The sequence below is a fragment of the Cololabis saira genome, chromosome 15 (assembly GCF_033807715.1).
Source record: "Cololabis saira isolate AMF1-May2022 chromosome 15, fColSai1.1, whole genome shotgun sequence".
Classification (NCBI taxonomy): domain Eukaryota; kingdom Metazoa; phylum Chordata; class Actinopteri; order Beloniformes; family Belonidae; genus Cololabis; species Cololabis saira.
In genome coordinates, this window is record NC_084601.1 from 21,819,896 (window position 1) to 21,842,501 (window position 22,606).

General features: G+C 40.4%; 2 protein-coding genes across 2 annotated transcripts; one reads left to right on the plus strand and one right to left on the minus strand.

Annotated features, from left to right (window-relative positions):
* The first annotated feature begins 263 nt into the window (after positions 1-263).
* Positions 264-8,513, plus strand: eif3i (eukaryotic translation initiation factor 3, subunit I). The gene is made up of 11 exons (XM_061741091.1): positions 264-389; positions 1,769-1,861; positions 1,943-2,030; positions 2,856-2,921; positions 3,269-3,418; positions 5,781-5,908; positions 6,031-6,141; positions 7,425-7,514; positions 7,901-7,974; positions 8,082-8,174; positions 8,253-8,513. The coding sequence occupies exons 1-11, from the start codon at positions 387-389 to the stop codon at positions 8,332-8,334; spliced, it is 978 nt and encodes a 325-aa protein (XP_061597075.1). The 5' UTR covers positions 264-386; the 3' UTR covers positions 8,335-8,513.
* Positions 8,514-9,124: 611 nt separating this feature from the next.
* Positions 9,125-21,013, minus strand: LOC133460497 (probable histone deacetylase 1-B). The gene is made up of 12 exons (XM_061741079.1): positions 20,909-21,013; positions 18,151-18,263; positions 16,505-16,622; positions 16,338-16,412; positions 15,537-15,675; positions 15,010-15,151; positions 12,686-12,778; positions 12,465-12,573; positions 12,002-12,382; positions 10,293-10,448; positions 10,172-10,217; positions 9,125-9,967 (listed from the first exon to the last, which is right to left on the minus strand). The coding sequence occupies exons 1-12, from the start codon at positions 20,955-20,957 to the stop codon at positions 9,940-9,942; spliced, it is 1,449 nt and encodes a 482-aa protein (XP_061597063.1). The 5' UTR covers positions 20,958-21,013; the 3' UTR covers positions 9,125-9,939.
* Between the last annotated feature and the right edge of the window lie 1,593 nt (positions 21,014-22,606).

A 22,606-nucleotide genomic window follows, 5' to 3' on the forward strand; every position in this document is an offset into this window, starting at 1 on the left:
AAGGTAAGCACAATAAATGATTCCCTGTGCAGTATTTTTTGGCGAGCCTTTATCAATTTATGGCATGGTATTAGTTGCATATTGGCAAAAAATTTAAAATTAAAATCAAGTTGGTGTCCCCCCCTATCCTGACATCGGATCTGCACCCCTGCATTCAAGTTACACTCGTTAATCGCCAATCTTGGTAGTATCGTATGTAACTGCGCCATGGTGGGCCCAGGCAGGGCGAAGCGCCGGAAGTGACGTGTGTCACCACGTGACCCCGGAACTGCTCCACTTCCTTTCTGCCGCCGCAGCAGCGCCTGAAACACGAGTGTAGACTTTTCCGTCTTTACGCGAGGCGCAGCACACATACTGGGCCGGCTGGTAGCGCGCAGGGGACAAACATGGTTAGTATTTTACCACGGGAAATGTTTCAAACGAGTTTTGCTCCAGCCCGACTGATGGCCATGTTCTAATTGTAATGGTTACTTGTACTTGGGCTAGCCTTAGCTTAGCTTCCAGAATAGCTACCGTTATCACGGATCTGGTTCTGCCCTGTCTCCTCCGAGCTGCTCTCCAGCATGTGTTGTCATACCTTTAATCACACATTGGACACTTATCAAACAAGTGTTGTCGTGCATGTTCGACAGTTAGAGGTTCATGACGCAGCAATGTGATGGAGATGTGATGGAAATGTGATGGAGATGTGATGGCAGCTGGTACAACATGACCATTGTTGTCTTGTGTCGAGATTAGGGTTGCAAACCGTCCCGTATTTATAAACTAAAGTACGTGTCCAGTATTACTGTGAGAGTCAAAAAATAGTCATAAAATGGCATTGAGCTGTTGAGTTCATAAGTTATTTTTTTCTGTTTTACTACAACTGTAGCCTACAGTCATAGCCTTTGAGGCACAAATATATTTACAAGTTTTCTACAGACTGTGCACTATTACAGAATTGATGTTCTGCTTTCTTTCTATTCTTTTATATTAATTTCTACAATTTTAAGTTAAGCAGGACAGGTTTCTGTTTAAGAAAGATACTTGTTTTATTCAGTTCATTTCAATTTTTTGTATAACTTGTTTTGTATAATTGTATATAGGTTATTTTATTCAGAGCCGTCTTTCTTCCTCTACCTCAAACTGCTGCACCTTAAATGTTTATTGTGTATATATGTCAACAAATACCACATTTGTTTATTTTTGTTAATTTACTGCCTAAAGAGCAAAATTACCGGAGTCAAATTCCTTGTTGGACAATGTTCGAACCTGGCCAATAAAGATGATTCTGATTCAGATTTTGTTATTTTGTATTAAAGTGAGTTGCTGGATAATAAAAAAAAGTTTTGTTTTCCATGTGTTCATGGGATTCAAAAATATAAGATAAGATAATCCTTTAATAGTCCCACAGAGGGGAAATTTGCATGTGCATATGCATCTAATTCAATTCAGGTTCGAGTCAAATAGTTAAAAAATCGTTTCACTCACAAAAAAAGGGGCTAAAAAAATTCACCACGCCAGGAAAGGTGAAGACAATCGGGTCGGCCGGCCCTGCAGATGAGGGGTCCTTTATTTTTTTCACGGAGTTGGCAACCCTAAACATGACCATTGTTGTCTTGTGTTGAGATAAATTAGTCGGTTGTTAGCAGAGAGTGCAGATGTACTTATTGCATTTTGTGGGAAAAAAAATGAATATATATATATATATATATATATATATATATTATATATATAAAAACATGGACGTTGAAGTTTCCGTACTGACCCGCTGTGTTGTTGTTCGCAGAAACCCATCCTGCTCCAGGGCCACGAGAGGTCCATCACTCAAATCAAGTACAACAGAGAAGGAGACCTGATCTTCTCTGTGGCCAAAGACACTGTGAGTTGGTAGAGTGTATTAAGTCCTTCAACCTGTGGATTTGCTTGGAAGTTCATCTTGTTTTGTGATGTCCTCCTGTAGGTAGTCAACGCGTGGTACTCTGTCAACGGGGAGAGGCTTGGCACCTACAATGGACACACGGGAGCTGTATGGTGTATTGATTGCGACTGTATCCTCCCTCAGTAAAATTGTATGCATATGGACAACTTGATCGAGAGTATGGGGTGTTTCTGGTGAAATGCTGTGTGTGGTTTTTGCCAAACATCTTCACTTGGGTATCAGCTGTACAGAGGACATTGATGCAGTTTTCTAAACTTCAATCATACTAACATGTTCATTTGCTTGGCAACCCTTCCAAACAAGTTGCACTTGATTGGTCTTCTTCTGATTGTGCTGTCATGAATTTTAACATGTTAACCAAAGCCTTTAGATTATAAGATCAATCAAATTTTCCCAGTTTCTCTGTGATTTACAATTTTACTTTCCACTTGGGAGCTATCTTTCTGACGCTAGGACGTTGCAAATGGTTTGATGCCCCATTCTAGATTGATTAACAACAGCATTTGTTTCTGAAAGTGCAATGATTGTTTTTCCTTCTTGGTATTGTGCTAACATGCACCTGAATGCTCCAGAGCAGGAAACTACCAGAACATCTGTTTTTATGGATGTTTGCACATCTGCTGGTGACCAGCAGCACCTGGCAGGAGCGTAACTTATTGAAACCTTTTCCCTTTTTTGGGGGGTTACAGGGTTTATAGTTTGGGGGGGAAAAGTTGGCACAATTACATAACTTATTTGTTACTGAAATTTCCAGGTTGTATTATGAAATTTAATTTTTAAATACTGAGAAGATCCACAATGATCATTATGTTTTTACCCAAAGGAGGCTTGAAAGTGACAACACTAACTTTTGTGCATGGTCTTGTTATACAGTGTTTGTTGATGTGTTTCCTGAAGATAGGAAAGGTTGTTTTCTTAACTCCGCTTCTCTCAGGGGACACTAAGAACGTATTAACAGGATCAGCTGACAACAGCTGTCGACTCTGGGACTGTGAGACGGGTAGGTATAAAAGCCTATACTAAAGGCTTGCACCCTTTCTGATACTGATGCCTGAATAGGAGATTCGGGGTGGAGTGACGTGGGTGGGGCTTCTGATTAATAATGTGGATATCATTTTGTTGTCCTTGATTCTGACAAAATACAACAGTTTAATAGTAACAAATTTGATCGAATCAGTATGCATTGTTTCTGTTTGAATAGTTCTGCACTGTAGTCAGCTGTTTAACAATGCCAAATAATGAATAACAGTCTAAGGGTAATAGTTATAAACTATGTCACTGTGTTTATACTCTTATTCCTTGTCATGAACACTTACTGTTTAAACTCACCATGTATCTGCTCTCCAGGTAAACAGCTGGCCCTGCTCAACACCAATTCTGCCGTCAGGACATGCGGCTTCGACTTCAGCGGCAACATCATCATGTTCTCCACAGACAAGCAGATGGGTTACCAGTGCTACCTGAACTTCTTTGACCTCAGGGATCCACAGCAGATGGGTACAAACCACAAGCACACACTCATTTTTTAACAGTAATGGCAGATTAAGCTTTATATATATATATATATATATATATATATATATATATATTTTGCTCTTTTCATTCCAACTTGGTCCTTCCGCCTTTTTGAGCGTAAGCAAGATGACAATGCAAGCAGTCATCATTTTATGCTGTAAATCCTGCTGTTTGACAGCAGACATCCTGAAGCACGAGTAAAAGCTTTCTGCTGTCCGGCTACGTTGCAGGAAAACATGATGATGGAGTCTTACTATGTATGTGGCATAGATGCGGATTTAAGACAATGGCTGTTCTTGCCAAATAAGGGATGGTTTCATTTTCTTTTTCTGAGGGTTTTTTCTTTTCCCTGTTCATATCGTTTGTCCATTATGACCTGACGATCTTTTATGTCTGCAGGGGTGTCAATGTTTTATTAGCACTCAGTCTCAATACAAACAGTCATTTAAAATGAAACGATAATATTTAACCTTTTTAAATGTTTTTGTTGCATGTTCCCAGTTAACGTAGGAGGTTAAGAAATAAAAGGTTTCCAGTCAAGGCATTTTTGAAGAAGGCATACGTGGGAGTAGGTTTTAAGAAGTTTTATTTTAAACCAAAAAGATCCACCAACCGTCGTATTGGGTCTGATTACGTCCCGTAAACTGTAGAGCGAAGCTGTGTCTCTTCTTGCTGTCTCAGTTTATGTGCGCTTCGTCTTTTTAGTTTAGTCACTTTGGTTGCTGTTGGCTGTCTCGTGTTCGACCAGCGCCTCTGTCTACATTTACATGTGAGAATTGTTCTTATGAGCTCAATTTAAAATACCATCGAACATGTTGGCATTTTAACTTTTTCTAGGCATTTTAACTTTTTCTAAGCCATGATTTAATAAAGGCCTTTTATATTTTTCTAACTTCTTGAGTGCCTCGGTTTTTCTAAATTGTTTTTGTACCATCGAACTGACTTTGCTCTGATGTGTACAGTCGTCATGTCGGTACCTTTGAGCAAATCCTGGCCGTTCTAAAACGCTCGAGATACTTCTACATTACTCATAAAAGGCAACGCTTCGCGTTAAGGCTGTTGAAGTTAATGTGTCGACACAAATTGTGTTTAAAGCCACTTGTTTGTTTTACGTGAGATTTTTGCATTCGTGTTTTAGGAAATACGACCCTCGGTCCAACCTGTAGTTTGGACAAACAGAAAGCGATGCAACAGTAATGAAGTATAAAATACAAAGTGAGGTTGTGTTTTTGATATTTTCAAGTTTCTTTTATTCCACAGACTGTAAAATACTAAAAAAAAAAATACAAACAAAAAAAACGTTCTCCTTGTAGGGCGTGCTGCCATGTAGCCGTCAACGCTGCCGGGAACATGCCCACCGTATGTGAACCAGCATTTACTGCGGCTGCCAGCTCCATCAGCTTACCCACGTCAGCAGGAAATAAAATCGCTATATATAAATTCAGCTGAGCAACCTCGTTTCGTGGATCTGAAATCACACAAAACCAAAGTGTTTTTTTTATTTTTAACCAGGCTGTAAATATATTTATTAAAAACTGCTCTAAAACGTGGGATGTTTAATTGGACATACTTTTGTGTTAAAACGATTTTCTGGCCCTGTACTATTGCATTTTCAAAAACATCTTTTTAAGGTAAACAGAAAATGAAAAAACATTATTTTTCTGATTAATCTAGTAATTAATTTAGTTATCTATAAACATCTCTAGAATAATCAAGACTTGAAAACAGAGAGAAGTAGGGCTGTCAACCAATTACATTTTTACCATACAAATAGCGGACATGTAGTGTAGGTATTCGCAGGACCATACACCCACCCTGTATTCATCGTTGAGGCTCAGCAGTTATATAAATTAGGTTATTTAGCTTCCTGAAAATACTTAACAATACAGTTTTTACATCAATAGATAGTTTTTATCCTCCTGATGGCAAAGACATCATTTTTTTGATAGGATAGAATTCAACTTTAATAATCTTAAAGTTCATTGCCACCATGGCCACAACAATACAACGTAGAACAATACACATTAACATGTCTCAACCTAGGGACGGCAGTGGATCAATACAACAAATAATAACCAGAAAATGACCCCCCAAAAAAGGGAGATAAAAGAAAAAGAATACAATGTGCAAGAGAAGTATAGCAGCAAATTAAACAGCTAAGAATATAGCTGCAATTAAAAGTGCTGGTATCCAGTTTGTTTTACTTTCCCGTCTTTGTACATGTGCTCAGTGTTTCCTAGAAATGTTAACACAGTTCCAACTGAAATCTCAACATGTCCTCGATGCTGAACATGCTGCTGAACAGCAGCCTGTCAGAGTGTTAACAGAGAATCTGTCTCTGCAGAGGACAACCAGCCCTACCTCTCCGTGCCCTCCACCGACCCCAAGATCACCAGTGCCGTGTGGGGGCCACTGGGAGAGTTCGTCATCGCCGGCCACGAGAACGGAGAGATCAACCAGTTCAGCGCCAAGGTTTGATACACACAAGGAAATACGTGGGAGCAAGTTCAGATTAACATCTGATAAAGAAAATATTTAGTTGTCAAACACTCTTTTGGTAAATGAAAAGATTGAATTGAAACTAACTTTCACAGTCGGGAGAGGTCCTGAAGAAGTGCAAGGAGCACACCAAGCAGATCAACGACATCCAGTCATCAGTGGACCTTACGATGTTCATCACTGCCTCCAAGGATAACAGCGCCAAAGTAAGCGTGAGCCGCTCCTCGCCCTCAGAGCAGCTTAGAGGTTCTCTAGGAGGTTTGGGGGGCAAGTCGCTTTTGGAACTCTGTCTCAGAGTTACTCGTGTTTGCTCTCTTGTTTTCTCTTCAGTTATTGGTTTCGAGTCTCTCAGGCCCCGTTTAAACGTAGCAAAAACGGTGGTGTTTTCATGCATTTTGGCCGTTCATTTACACGAAAACGAAGCTCAACGTCACCAAAAACTTTCATTTCTGAAAACCCCGGCCAAAGTGGAGATTTGCAAAAACTCTGTCTTCACGTTTGCTTGTAAACAGAGGGAAACGGACATTTAGGCTTCAGAACGTCACATTATGCGACAGAAACGTCACCAGCGTCATCTGTGCGACCTGTGTTTACAATTTGTTTGGCTACTGTAATCACTCGTGTCGTTTGTTTTTTCCCAGGATTCTGATCGGCTAGCATGACTTTATGCTTCTCGTTACACTGCCGTCTGTAGGTGTGGCTGCTCATAGCACCTTAACAGTGTATTTATCCGGGTCTGTGTAAATTATGGTATTTTTGAAAAACATAGAGGGGGAAATATCCGTTTTTGTAAATACTCGTGACTCGACCTGAGTCACCCCTGCCCTCATGTCCCGTGTAGCTCTCCTACGCTGTTGGTTGTATTTTTTTTTTGATGGGGGGGGTGTTGATGAGTGACATGGTGTCCTAAGGTGATGTACTGTTGTTGTGAGATGCAAACAGGGTGGAAGTCCAAAGTTGTTTTGTCTGGTTGTTGCTGATAGTAGACAACAAGAGGCAGACGAGACTTCCAATGACCAATCTGTAAAAAGAGGTTGTGTTAACCTGAATAATCTGGCTAATTCTGCTCTGGTCCTCCATATACAGAAGGCAGACGGAGCCCAGACATGAATTTGGGGCATTAGGTTTTGGGAAGAGTTAAGTGTCTGCAGGATTAATGCTCAGCTAATCTCATTGATACACGGCATCTCCTGCACTGTCTTAGTGGAGCCTTCAGAGATTTCAGCGCATCAAAACATTCCTAACCAACCAGCCAATCCATTTGGCGTCACCACGTCATTAAATAGGTACACTGGTATTTTCCATAACACAGGGTTTGTGTCCGTTGCGCACACGTCTGGGCCGTTTTACCTGGTTTGAAGTGACACATCTAGGTTTTTCTGAATGAAAAGTAAAACAAGTTTACAAACTTGTCAAGTGATTTGGATCAGAACAAACCAAACAGACTTGATTGCACACTAATATATGTATTGTCTTTATGTCCTGGTAGCTGTTTGACTGCAGTACTCTGGATCACATCAAGACTTTCAAGACAGAGAGACCGGTCAACTCCGCTGCCATCTCCCCCATCATGGATCACGTAAGAAGTCAATCGTCGGTTCTTGTCGGCCCAGTATCAAACCACAGGACACTCCCGTGTCGGGCCCTTCTTTCATAACCACCAGAAAAAGACAATAGTAATTAAGCATGTGCTACAATCAAGGAACTGGTGGGAAACCTACAAATACAATACAAATGTTTGAGACGTTTTCTTTAGCCGCTGAAACGCCACATCCAGTCGTTCCTAGATTTGTCTCACCCTACGCGGAAAGTCGTGAATTTGTCTTTTATTGATAGGTAAATGCATTGAAAAGTATGATTTAAAAATATAATTTAAAAAGTAGCTACGTTTAAATCACATTTGAACCAAAATGCTAAGGTGTCCCTGGATGAAGTAGTCTGACGTTCCTGTTGTAAACCTTTCAGGTGGTGATGGGAGGTGGTCAGGAAGCCATGGAGGTCACGACTACTTCCACCAGGATTGGCAAGTTTGAGGCCAGGTGAGTTTAAACGCTGCAGTGAAGCTTCAAATACTGAAACACACATAAGGAATCATCCGTGCAAAGGCAGGCTGGTCCCGGTAATCCTCTTCCTCTGCTGTTCTTAGGTTCTTTCACGCCGCCTATGAAGAGGAGTTTGGCAGAGTCAAAGGTCATTTCGGCCCCATCAATTGTGTGGCTTTCCATCCGGATGGCAAGAGGTACGTAAATGTACAAAGTCTTGTTGAAACTGCCTCACGAGTTGCTGTTAACTTTCCTCTTCTTGTTGTTCTCTACAGTTACAGCAGCGGAGGAGAAGATGGATATGTAAGGATTCATTACTTTGACCCTCAGTACTTTGACTTCGAACTGGAGGCGTAAACAGACTCAACCTCCCTCAACGCCGCAGCATTCTCAGTCTCCCGAGGGGATTCAGCTCCTCCTCTCCTGAACTGATCTGTCAGAAATAAACATTTCCCAGCAGTGGTTGCATTTAGTTTGTACTCTTTGGATTACTTCAAAATAAAGAGATTGAGAGAAGATCGTTTGTAACACCTTTTGAAGTTCTTGTCTCTTTTCTACCAACATTGGACCTGCTGCAACCAGATTTGAGTTTTTTTGCTTTGAAATTGCAGTCTAATGTTCTTTAAAATGTACAAGTTGACCAATGAGAAACTTACAAAAGAGTTTTAGGGCCAGGCAGGAGAAACATGTTTTTTTTATCATTATGCCCTTCGAGAAAAGTCAAAGTACAATTTTGAGTCAAAATTTTGTGAATAAAGTTGAAATGTTTATTCACAAAATTTCTACTTTATTCTTGAAATTAATTTCAACATTCATTTTTACTTCTCGAAGTGCACAGTAAGAAAAAATCTTCCCCAAATATTTCTCCTGCATGGCCCTAATACTCTGTAGTAACTGCTGCAGTTGGTATTGCAAGTAATTTTACTACCAACTAAAGTGTTTTTGTAAATCTTTTGATTCCCTATCCTGTTGACTTTTAGAAGCTGAGACGGCACTGTTGCTTCACAGCCATGACATGGTTCAAACCTCAGCAGGGTCTTGAGTTCTCAGTCCAAAAATATATAGGGTCGGATTAATTGACTAACTGCTTGTGACCTGTGATGGGCCAAGCATTGATCCTAAATTTAACAAGTGTTTGTACTCTTAATACTTGGGCAAAAAGTGCATCAGTTTTCTTTATTTTTTTTTTATAACAAAGTTATGACAATGCACATTTCACAAGGATACAATTCCAGACAACCACGTGGAGGAGCCTCTTACTGGCCGACCTCCATCATGTTGCATGATACAAAATATAAAAATAAGTCGCTCACTCACAAACATCAGCCTCTGCAGAGGTTCACACATCCACATGCAAACAATGCAAGAAGAAAATAAAAACCATGAGATATTTATAAAGAGTGGACTAAAGGGACCGACTGTATTTGTGATTTTAAATAACTTAGAGACCGGATGCTGTCAGGAAAGCTAGGAAAAGGTACATGTTACAGGTGAGGTCATTCTCAACATGCATTCACTGACAAACAGCAAGCCAAAATCACTTGCCTAAAGCTGGTTATTCTAACAGCATCATAAATAGATGTTATCAAACTAAAGAGCCTTGTTGCACGTGAGCACTGGTAAACTACGTCTTTGGAGCCCCACAAACTGGGAAGAATAAGCTCCGGGAGGTTTTCATTTTACAGACCTGGTTCACACAATCCATCAGAAATTTGTGACATTTTTAAGCTGCATGATGAGCCAGAAAGGTGGGATTCACAGTAACAACAGGCAGGGTGTCGTTTCCATAATGCTTAACCGGTTATCAAACCCCTCTCTGATGAAATGTGGTGTGAACCAGGTTTGCCTGGAAGAACAAAAATAATAAGAGGAATACAAAAAGGCCCTATCGCTGCAGTGAAACAGTAATCCGTGGGGCTTGAAGACGAATCCATCAGTGACGCCACGTCTTTGTGCCACACTTCAAGTCGTCTTCCCCTCCTCTTTTGGTCTGAAATACAAACAGTTTTGTAAAAAAAAAAAAAGATTAAAAAACACCTCCCAAACTACATTCTGTCTTCTGTATATAAACTTTACATTGAATCAATATCTTCACTTGGAACCTCAGTGCAACTAGTTTTACTTTCCCAATGTGTTGTATGAAACTACTACTATCCCCATATAATTAAGTCTCATGCATCAAGACTTTTCTTACCCAGATGTGTCCATCTTTTCTTCTTCCTTCTCTTCCTCTTTCACTTCTAGAGGGAAAACAGAAGCTATCATCAGTAAGAAATATTCAGAAGAATACTTCCTATAAATGTGATTGTACACACCTTTATTTTCCTCTACTTCCTTCTCTTCCTCCTTCTTTACTCGTTTAGTCTTTTTGTGGTTGGCGGCATTCCTGCGACCTCCTCCCTGTCCCTCGGCCTCGTCCTCCGAGTCGGAAAACTCTTCCTCACAGGCTATCCTCTTGTCGTGGGCCCGAACTGAAACAGAATACAGAGCTCATAAACATCAAGGGTTTGACTGGTAATCCCTCGCTATAACGCGGTTCACCTTTCACGTCTCGCTGCTTCACGGATTTGCATCGTGTTCTGCATTCTGATTGGCTTCTTCACTTCCTGTGTCAATAACGTTGGTCGCTTAGCAACAATGCTGAGAACGACCAATGAGCTTCAGCAGCAGCTCAAGAAGTTTGATGAATTGGTCATTACAGTTCTCAAATATAATAACCAATGGTAGCATGTCGGTTTATAAGAATCTTTTTGCCCAGAAGAAAAAAAAGCGACAACAACGACCCATAACTATGTTCTTTTCTGGAAAAAACACCTGCACCGCGGGCATTAGAAGAAAAAGACGCTACAGAGCGAGTCAGGATGCAGCAGCATCAGAAGAGCAGTGAAATACGCGCCAGCCACAATTTATCCTACTGCACTTGTTGTATTTTTTTCATAATCATTTTTCATTTCCTCCCATTCAAATCCAATTACTCGGGTCGCGGTGGGGCGGGGCTGATCTACGCAATTTGAAGCCTTGTATAATAATTAGTGCTGGCCAACGATTACATTTTTTAATCTTAATTAGTCCATGATTTCTGTAATTAACTATGCGATTAATCGCGATTAATTGCATATTAATTGCAAATTTATTCACACATTTTGTGCTGTTCTAAATTACCTCAAGGTATGTTTTTTTTAATGTTTTTAATACTGTTAACAACATGAGAAAGGGCAAATATGCTCATTTATGCCAATATTTATTCAACTTTCCACAAAAAAAAGCTTTTGACCTGAATGTAACATTCCTTCACCTGATCCTCAGTGCTCAGCCAAATACTCGTGCGAATCGCAGTGTGCGTGCGCCTGTCTGTACGCGTGTGTGTGTGTGCGGGGGGGGCATTATTTAGATTTTTATGTTTTATGTAAAGCGCTTTGCGTTGCATTTTTTATTTTGTAAGAAAAGCGCTTAACAAATAAAGTTTGATTTGACTTGTCTTAACTTTTTTGCAAGCTGCTCAGCGTTGTCTGCTTTTGACGAGGGGTGAGGGGCGGAGCGAATGGCTGCAAATGGTATTTGAGAATTGACGTATTTCGATGGTAATTCATTTTAAATCGACAGTACATGCAAATAACTTTAGACTTGTCCAGCAAACCATCTGCATCTTTTTGAAAGTGAACTAACCGTTCAAAAGTCCCTTTTAATTCTCCATCTTTCAATCCACCATACGTTTCCTCAGGCTACGGGTGCCGTCGAGCGCCAGAAATGATGTCTTTTTTTTTATTTATTTTTTTTAAATTGTGCGTTTAAAAAAATTGTCGACGTTAAGTTAACGCGTCGTTAACACGTTAACTTGGACAGCCCTAATAATAATATTAAAAAAAAGGTTGCTACTTTGCTGATTTCACTTATCACGGGGTATTTTTGGAACGTAACCCCCGCGAAAAACGAGGGATCACTGTAGTACAAAGAGTTATTTTGTTTGTTTTTGGTACAAAAAAAACCCCCAACACAAACCAAATTCTTGGTAAATGTCTCTTACTGGAGATGCGTTTGTCGGGGTCTTCCTCCTCCTCGTCTCCACTGTCCGGGTGAGGAGCATCTTCGGGGATGGCCTGCATCTGGACGCCAGGGGCGTGAGGCAGCATACGGAGATTTTCAAAGAGCCGCTGTTTGATTTTCTCCAGGTACTCGTTGGTGTTTTGGTTCGTCATGTTGGAGGGACTGATGTGCAGCTTGAAATCAGGCCCAAAGTACTCAAAGTAATCGTTGTAGGGTAACTCGTTGGGGATGGAGCAGTCCAAGGCAACGGCAGTTTCGAAGGTCCAGCAACGAGCCACGTTACGAATGGTGTAGCCCCCCCCACCCAGCATGAGCAGGGGGAGGTTGAAGCTCTTTATGTACTCAACACACTTGGCATGACCTACAAGAAGCAACACATACTCAGGTTAAGGGCTTGATCTGGTGAAAGTACTCAGTCTTTGGAATGTGAAAAGTGTCAACACCTTTGATGGTGAGGTTGAAGCAGCCCAGCCGGTCTCCAGAGAGAGAATCTGCTCCACACTGCAGAACCACAGCACTCGGCTGGTACATCTCCATGACTTTAGCCATGATCTGACACAAACATTCACATTACCTTATTACCACAGAGAAACAACCACGTGTTTGCAGACTAAAGTATTTGTAGTTTTCAAAAGCTAATTATAGACACGCTAAACAAACTTACTGGTTTGAAGATGGCTTCGTAGGACTCGTCGTCGATGCCGTCTCTAAGAGGGTAGTTTACTGCGTAGTACTTGCCCTTCCCTGCTCCGATGTCCTGCAGGGATGTTCCTTAGTTAATTCATGTCAACATATTTTCCAACATTGTATTTTAAGGCTCCTACACACTGCAGGGTTCTTGGCCCTCTCAAACGAAGGATGGTCCTCGAGAAAGAAATAGTGGAAATTACAGGTCCAAATCAGCCGTCTCGTCTCGTCTTAGAATGTGAGCGACGCCACGACCATCGTCACACTGGTCTTGTGACCAAACACTGCTGGATTTCATTTTCAGACCGTGCCTGATATACTTTGACTCTGTCTACTGACTAGCCAATTAAAAAGCAAAGCTAACATGGTTTCGTACATCTGCAGCCTGAGGCATGTGATGTCATACTACACGTTGTCTTTGTAAAACTGACATCCAATTAGGGCTGGGTGATATATTGAGTATAGGCGATGTATCTCGGCTTCTACTCTGTGCGATGTACAAATTGACTATCGTGAATATTCGAATATACATTTGCTTTTAGCTGTGGGCATTAAATTACAGGCTTTTCTCACTCTCTCGTCTCGTCTCTCCTTCTCTGAGACATAAAACAAGCGCACCCTGTTACGCACGTCAGTCACGTGATGTCGTGTGTGCATTATCATTGGCCCCCGACCAGCTGCTGGTGTCGGCGCTGCTGTCCGGGACCGCCGGTCACTTCCACCCCGCTTTAACTTTCCCAAACTCGCCTGTTTGCACCGTCGCGCGTAGCAACCTCTTTTCAAAGCAAACCGGTTTAGTAAAGACGGGAGGGGATGTTTTCTCTTCGCACGGCTCCGGAGGGCCGAGGAGCCGCTCAGCGCGACACGCGCAGCCGAGCCTTTAGGCTGATTTATGGTTCCGTGTTACACCAACGCAGAGCCTACGGCGTAAATGCGCGTCGCCGCGTACCCTACGGCGTAGGTTCTGCGTCGATTTACCGCGGAACCAAAATTCAGGCTTTTCTCTTCCAGAGCTGAGAAACGTCACCTAGTGTTGCTTAAATGTGGCCTCATGAAATCAATCTCTATCATCGAAACAAATCAAACAAGACTATATGACGTCATATTTCTAAAAGTAAGTGAAAGTGATGCAAAGTAAAGGAGGAGAGGATGAAACATTGCAGTCCCTACGCCTACATTAGTCTGAATATAAAGGTGCTCTAAAGGCCCCTCCTGCTCAGAGCAGCTCATCCTGGTAAAACTGGGTAAAACCAGAACATGTTCTTAGCAGATGATCTTCCGAGGGGGAGTCAAAGATGCAACGTGCACTTTCTGTTTTGAAATGACACTTTTTATGTTTATGCCACTCACTGCTTAGTAACTGTTTAATAAATACAGTTTTGGTAAATTTGACTTATTTGAAAGTTTAAAATTAGCATATATTAATGCAGTATGAACAAGAATGTTTTAATGTAGACATATAGAATCATCATACTGGTGTGATTGTAGCATCAAAGTGTTAATTCAAGGCTAAGGCAAAATATTGAGATATATATCGTGTATCGTGACATGGCCTAAAAATATCGAGATATTAATAAAAAGCCATATCGCCCAGCCCTACATCCAATGTTGGTCTCTTCTCCTGAATCATCACCGGGAACTTCTCTTCTTTTCGGTACATATACAAGCGACTACAGAGTGATTCATTTTCACTTTTTATCCCCTCCCCTCCCATATGCGAGAGGGTTTCTGACAGATAACCATCTAACTGTTGAGCGGTTTTGCTTGTCGTCTGCCTGGCATCTGGGTTATTTTCTTGGAGGATCTCGTCAAACATATCAGACAGTGAGGGTTTGCACACCACTTCGGTAGTAGGGGCCCTTTTCTCTGCACTCTCTCCCCGATCTCTGCTGTGCGTCCCGTGACCGTCTCCATCACCAAGCGGTTTTCCCAAATCCAACTCAGCCTGGATCATTTCTCTTGTCCTCTGCTTTTCCCCCACAACCAAGTAATGACCTGACATGCTGACATGTTTGCTGCATTTAACACTGCACGCCCCTCACTCACGCTAATTGATTGCGTCATCACACGCTGTTATTAATTGTTCGTTTTTTTCCCCCACTTATTCCACCAAACACCGAAAGTGTTTTTTTTTGCTATTTTCGGCCGAACAATTTCGGTTACCGAACACTCAGTGCATCACTAGTCTGTGTACTTGATCTTGACATCTTACCCAGGATTAAGCAGATCCAAGTCATACAGTGTGAGATGTAATGATCTGACATGACTGCAGCCTGCAGAAGCTTTTGTAGGGAAACTTACTCTCAGGTCTCCAGTTCCAGGGAAGTATTCCCCATACTTGTGGAAAGAGACTGTCATGACCCTGTCAGTGGTGTAGAAAGCTTCCTCCACCCCATCACCATGGTGGATGTCGATGTCTATGTATAAAACCCTCTGGTGGTATCTGGACAGGGCACAGAATTGAACACGATGAGATTTCTCTCACCAATAAATAAAGTGAAAACAGAATAATTAACATGTGACAGAACTTGTATATCAGCTACAAGCAGCTGTAAATACTTCACAACAGTTAACCCCGACTAAAAAACAAATCAAATCTATATCCATCAATCACACGACCACTTAAACAACTGAAGTGTAATTGGCCACGTTCACAGCAAGTCGTTAACGCTGTTATAAATCTAAACAAACCCCTCTGCAAAGGAACATGATACAAGACTTAAAAAAGGGGCACTATTTGTCAATTTAAAAATGTAAACTGGTGTACAAAAACCAAAGCCTGATTGATAAGAAAGCTAAATGATTACGTAGAAATCAGTAGTGCTTACTTAAGCAGTTCCAGGATGGCGAGGACAATGTCGTTGACGTAGCAGAAACCAGAGGCCTCAGATTTCTTAGCATGATGGAGTCCTCCAGCCCAGTTGACGGCGATGTCTGTCTGCTGCTTGTTCAGCTTCACTGCTCCAGCTGGAGTTTGCAAACAAACATACACAGCAAATAACAATTACAGATAATCTTTCTCATTGTAGAACACTGGACGCCGAGCTGTTTAAAAATTATTTTTAAACCCTTCCCAGGTTCATGTGCAGCAACAATTACTTCTCTAAGACCACTGACTGTGTCTTTCCTTCCTGGCAGATTGATTACACACCTGAATGCTCCAGCCTGCAAACTGCCAATTTGTCTGTATATATGTGTCTGCTCCCCTGGTGATGATCAATTTATCAAGGGCTGATGATCGGCAGCACATGGCAGCAATATGCCCTCTTAAATCACATGGAAGCTGTAAGGGGCCACTTACTACTTATGTTCTTGCTTTTTGGCTTCATTTTTATCAAATAAATAAAGACATGGTGAAAAAAGTTTTTTTTATTGTGGTTCCCACTACATTTTTTTTTTTTATACATATATATTTACACATAAAATATAGGATGTACAGAGTAGTTACTAATTTCTGTACATGACCAGTCATTTACGGTTTATTTTACAAATATAGCACTATCTGTTTGGTATGATGATATTGGGACAGTTTGATAAAGAGTAACTTGTACAGTATGTTATGTATATCCCTTATGTGTGAGTAAGGGGTACCTTGATTGTGTCAAATGCAGCTGGAAAAAAAAACCTACCTACAGAGCCTCCTGTTGAGAGCTGGCAAAACTCAAACAGGCCATCAAACACTGGACAGTCCTCTCCGACATTAACTGTGAGGGGGAGAAAGAAACAATACAACCTGAATATAAGTGAACTCCATTAATGTGGAAGCAGTCAGTCACTGAGATGAAAAAACACTCACATCTCTGCATTTGTTTGCTGTACTCGGACATATTGTCTGGGCGGATGGACCTCAGGAACTTGATGTAGTCATCACTATGGTATTTTGTCATCTCTTCTCCACTGGCTTTGTGTGGTCTCTGAAAATCACACAGGAAAGTAAGAAGTCAGTAACTGTTTTGGGTCATCAATAATAAATACAAAAATAAATGGTCTCGGCTCTGTTTCAGAAAGCAGGTTATGTTGAAGCTCTGAGTATGTTGAACCTGCACTCAGGGAAACTGAGTTTTCCATTTCACAAAGCGAGCTTACTTAACTGCACAATCATACTTGGAGTCAGTTACCACGGTAGTTGAAGTAAATCTGGTCAAGAGCAGTTTCACTTCAACATACCACAGGTTACTTTCAGTCTCCTCCCCGTCACGAAGTTGAAACGAGTTCAGTTTAAATCAGAAAAACGATTGTGTCAGACAAGTAAAGTGATACGAGCTAGTGCTGCCTCAAACGACTAATTCCCCTCCCACAAAAAAAATTATTGCATTTAATTTGTATTCAATATTATTTTGAATGCAACTCAAAAATGTGTAAATGCGCGTGCAGCCCAAAAACAATTGGCACTGACAAATTTTAACAGTTGATTACGTTGACTAATTGTAGTAGCTCTAATCCAAGCAGATTTAATGCACTCAAATCAGACTTGTACTCGTGACACCACAATGCTTTTTAAAGCGCGTTGATCGCACCCTTTTGTGCATCACAAATATCATGTATATTCAAACTTTACACAAGATACTTTGGCTTGTTAGTCATATAAGCTGTTATTTACTTGCAAATGTCAGTTTTTGAACTGAACATACTTTATTCCATAATTGTAGAAAGTTAATTATGCAGAACTGAGAGAATCGAGGTGACTTTCTATAGTTGCGGTAACTGTAAACCGTCTCAGAATTGATGGAAACAAAACCTTTCCTGAAATCGAAAACTTGAGTTTTGTGGACCGAGTTAGTTTTTGATTCTTGACTTTTGAGTTTGTTCAACTTTCTTTTTTAAAGAGGCTCCTGGTTACACTTGGACTACCAAGTAGTCAACTTATTCAGGTAACGAGTTAACGAATAAATAAAAACAGACCGAATACTCTGAATCTAAATATTTACGGTTTATGAGGGAAGTGTGGGATACTATGTCACCATAATGACTGTTATATTTCATAATTAAAATAAGAGAGTGGACGTAGTTTCAATCCAGTTCCAATCAGTATAACCGCAGGATTGTTCACCACACACATGATTGGGTATTGATCCAGTGTGTGAATTTAAAAAAGGACCAAGATAAGGAGGTGTGTATGACAAAGTTTTTTAGTTTTTTTTTTAAAGTAGCTGCAATAGCTGCTTTCACTTTTGTGGATTTGGAAGAGTAGAGACATGAAAACGTGTCACTAAATATGTTCATAGGGGTGTCAACTGTATTCAGACCCTGCTTAGGTGCCTATAGTAGTTACAGAAACACCTTTGTATGTGAATCAGTTACAGCAGAGAATAATTGATGTCAAAAAAAGGAAATTGAAAAAAAGAATTTCTCATAGCATAAATTGATTTATGGGAATTTTTTTGAGTATGCATATTCTAGTCAAATGCAAGTGTTATTATTTGATGGGGAGGCTTGACTTACATAGATCTCCATTTTCCTGTAGAGTCCATAGTTGAGGAGGAGGTTGTGTGTCATGCGGATCCTGTGGGGTTTCATGGGATGGCCCTGTCCATAGTAGTAGTTCCCCACGTCACCTGTATAATATACCAGTCAAGAAAGCTTTACATTACAGTAGAAAACAAATAAACCACACCACCAAACATATTATCCAATTCTGACTTTCAGGTTCACAACTCCAGCCGTCTTCCACAGACTCCACATAAACCATGACAGTCCTCCAAAATGACGCACACGTACAACACAGCTACTATTTGTTATGAGTCATTTGTATTGACAACAGAAAGCAAGATTTGAGTGAGGCAGAATGGATTTTTGCAGCTGTTGTTGGCATCATTTCAACACTAACTACTGCCTGTTCCTCCACTCTCATCCATTATTCTGCTAGTGATTCTCCTTCTGATTCTCACCATGCTGCCAGTATAATGCCATGTTCTGCATGCCTGATAAGAATCGCATCCCCTGTTGCACAATGCTTGGGAAAATATATATATGTACGTTCACCTTTGCTCATGGTAGATGGCCACACATTTAAAACATTCATTCTAGGTCTACGTACTGAAATTATACATTTCTGAAGAAAATCTGAAGTGACAATGGCTTGTACTGTGTGGTAAGAAAAGCCAGCCCCACTAGTTCAACCGTTCAGCAGCGACCACCACAGGACTCTTCACGAATACAGACATGAAGAGTTAAAACAGAATGGCACATGGACATATCAATCACGAGTGTGTGTTCCTTCAAAATCTGGATGCTGATGATAATATAATTTGAGAGCAAGGCAAGAATATTTCCTAGTTGTTAAAGCCAACTGCATAATTTGATCAGGTCGCTGAGTGCTGGTATAAATAACGTAGACATCATGCACTGAATACATTGTTGATCTCAAATTGTTTTTCTCAAAATATCTGTATGTCTATACAGGCTAAATCTGAATTTCTTAATCAGAATCATTAAATCAAAATGCAAAAAGGAGCTGAAATGTGTCTATTTTTATAATACACTCATATTTTTCTCAACTTCTTTGTTAAAGCAGGAAAGGAAACCCAAGAGGTTTAAAATGTTTGAATAAAAATGCTTGTTAAATCACGTTTGACACAAATTAAAAATTTAAATACATATGTATTTACACATAAAATATAGGATGTACAGAGTGGTTACTCATTTCTGTACATGTCATTTGTTTATTTTTTACAAATATAGCACTTTATCCGTCTGGTATGATGATATTGGGACAGTTTGATAAAGAGTCACTTGCACAGTATGTTAGTTATACCCTTTATCTATGAAAAAATCTATCACAAATTAAAACAAATTCTGGTTCCAATCAGATATCTGCAGCTCCGTTATGCACGTGACTAGGAGTCAGACGTGTCAAGTAACAATGTACAAATACTTCGTTACCTTACTTAAGTAGAAATTTTGGTTATCTATACTTCACTGGAATGATTATTTTTCAGACGACTTTTTACTTTTACTCCTTACATTTTCACGCAATTATCTGTACTTTTTACTCCTTACATTTTAAAAACAGCCTTGTTACTCTATTTCATTTCGGCCTTTAAAAAAAAAAACTATCCAGTTAAATTGCTCCATCAGGATAGAGTGAATTTGGCTGTGGTTGTGGCACAGATGTTCTTGTCCAGTTTTGTTCTTACATCCGTAACATTCCTCCAACTAAAATTGGATGTACTTTCCAATAAAGTTTAGGATAAATGATAACATGCCTCTGAAGTTTGACTTTTTGCACCATTACAATACTTATAGGCAACTAGTCATCATATCTCCTGCTCTCTGAAACACATGTTAATGCTCAATAGTACACATATATGGTTCTTTAATATATTTGCATTATACTAAGATGCATTCATTTTCAATGGCTTTTGTCCTTAATGGATTTTTTCCCCCTTACATTACTTTTATACTTTAAGTAGTTTTGAAACCAGTACTTTTATACTTTTACTTGAGTAAAAAACTTGAGTTGATACTTCTACAGGAGTATTTATAAACTCTAGTATCTATACTTCTACCTGAGTAATGAATGTGAATACTTTTGACACCTCTGTTAGGAGTTGACAACTTCATGCCAAACCCAATCCAAAATGTGCCCTGCTTGTTTGCAGGTGTTAAATGTAATTAAAAAAAGAAGATAATCCCTTTAAACTAGACTAACTCTCTCTCACTCACATACACACAATTAAATACAAATCAATATAAACACGTTTAAACAATTCAAGTAACTTCTACACTGTAGCATTTTTCCCCCACCGTGAAGGAAGAGACAGAAGTTAATGACGTTTAAACCGGATTTATGGTCCTGCGTTAAATCTACGCCGTAGGTTACGCGTTGGTGTAACGCAGAACCATAAATCAGCCTTTATCTCCGCGGGTCTCACTAGCATCGCCTCACACAGCTCCCCGCGGTCCCGACTGCTTCACCTGCACAGGAGCAAGCTAGTGTCACACTGAAACGTTGTTAGGAGAACGGGCTGGTCATGCAGAGTGTTTAAACCGCGATGATCAGTCGCTGATCGCTCTGGCTGCAGACCCGGCTAGCGGCTAACGGAGCGAGCTAACTCCACACACCGGCTCGCTAAGCCCGCTCCTTTGGCACGTTTACAATAAAGAGCTCATATGTGAAACATTCCCATTGATGCTCATATGTCTCTACAAGGCCGGGACAAAAAAATACAGAATAAAGGCGTCGTGAGTAGGTATTTACCGTCATAGTAGTAGCAAACTTTCTTCTTTGTTCCTTGAGACAGCGCCATTTTGCACCAGGGAACGCGCCGGCTCGTGCCCGCCGCAGGCTCGTGCCCGCGCTGAGCGGCTCTCGACCAATCACAGACGAGCACCTGCCCCGCTGGGAGGATCCTTTCTGCTCTCTCTATTACATTTAAATAATTCATTAACAAAGTTCAAAGCAAAACAAAAAACAACATAACACAAACTCTCGCCCTGAGGATATAAAATAATAATGAATAAAATGAATAATAAAACTGAGGAGCAAAACCATAGACAGGCCTTGCTTTCTTTAAAGGTATAGTCTGTGATCGTATTCAAAAACATTTATTGTTATACTGGGTGAAATGGTCCTTCCATCCTGAGAGTAGCCAGTGAATAATGTGTTCAGAAAAAGGAAAGAAAAAAATCCGACCTCTCTGACAGCTTTAATCCTGTAAAAACTCTGACCAATCTGTTATTTGCGCACCGAATGGCACGGATTGGTCAGAGGACCAGAGGGTTGGCAGGGGGGACACACCCGAGTCACGTTTTCTTAAGAATGGTGCAGAAAACGAGAAAACGCAGCCAAAAATACCACCTCCCCAGTATGGGGGTCCGTGGGGATGGAGGCGTCTCCATCCCGACGAGGGCGGAGAGCGGCGGTGCGGGTGGCGGTGCGCTGCGGTGCCATGCAGGCTATGTTGCTCTGCCTGGTTAAATAAAGGCGAATGACTGAATGAATATCAAATAAAGCGATATAATTTTTTTTCTTTCTTTATCGTATAATGTTCACAAAGTGTAATGCAATTCATGTCATGGGTAGTGTATTTTGAAGGATCAAATACTCAACATCCCATATTATCAATTTTACATCGTGCAAGAAATGATGCCAAATTTGAAAGTCGACTGTGCAGAACCACAAAGTACAGTAGCATTTCTCGGCGGGTAGCAAGGATTGGCAGAAAAACCGGCCAACCTGATTGCCTTCACCCTTCCAGGCGTGTTGAATTTTTTTAGCCCCTTTTTTTGTGAGTGAAACGATTTTTTAACTATTTGACTCGAACCTGAATTGAATTAGATGCATATTTTTGAATGCCATGAACACATGGAAAACAAATTTATTATCCAGCAATTCACTTTAATACAAAATAACAAAATGAACTGAATAAAATAAGTATCTTTCTTAAACAGAAACCTGTCCTGCTTAACTTTAAATTGTATAAATGAATATATAACAATAGAATGAAAGCAGAACATCCATTCTGTAATAGTGCACATTTTTAGTGCAATAACAAAAGTGCAAACAAAGTCTGTAGAAAACTTGTAAACATATTTTTGCCTCAAAGGCCATGACTGTAGACTACAGTTGTAGTAAAACAGAAAAAAAATAACTTATGAACTGAACTTTGGGGGTCATAGCCTCTATGATCTGTTGTCTGTGAATGTCATTTTCCATTGGCATTTTATGACTATTTTTTGACTCTCACAGTAATACGGGACAAAGTGCGTCCCTTTTCAGCTCAATACTACTTACATACTTTAGTTTATAAATAGGGGACGATTCCGTTTTTCAAGGGACGGTTGGCAACCCTATTCCCAGTCCCGATTTATTAATGGATGCAACATTAGTTTTGGGCAGCCTGATCCTGAAAATAGGTGATTCACAGAGCTACACAGACATGCTGGGTTCTGTGAC

Excerpts from the sequence above, each read along its gene's own strand:
- eif3i (XM_061741091.1), top strand. Across the intron at positions 6,142-7,424 it reads CCAAGGATAACAGCGCCAAA|CTGTTTGACTGCAGTACTCT; the intron begins GTAAGCGTGAGC and ends ATGTCCTGGTAG. Across the intron at positions 8,175-8,252 it reads TTCCATCCGGATGGCAAGAG|TTACAGCAGCGGAGGAGAAG; the intron begins GTACGTAAATGT and ends TGTTCTCTACAG.
- LOC133460497 (XM_061741079.1), bottom strand. The coding sequence starts at position 20,957 with ATGGCGCTGTCTCAAGGAACAAAGAAGAAAGTTTGCTACTACTATGAC. Across the intron at positions 12,779-15,009 it reads CTGGAACTGGAGACCTGAGA|GACATCGGAGCAGGGAAGGG; the intron begins GTAAGTTTCCCT and ends ACATCCCTGCAG. Across the intron at positions 12,574-12,685 it reads ACGAAGCCATCTTCAAACCA|ATCATGGCTAAAGTCATGGA; the intron begins GTAAGTTTGTTT and ends TGTTTGTGTCAG.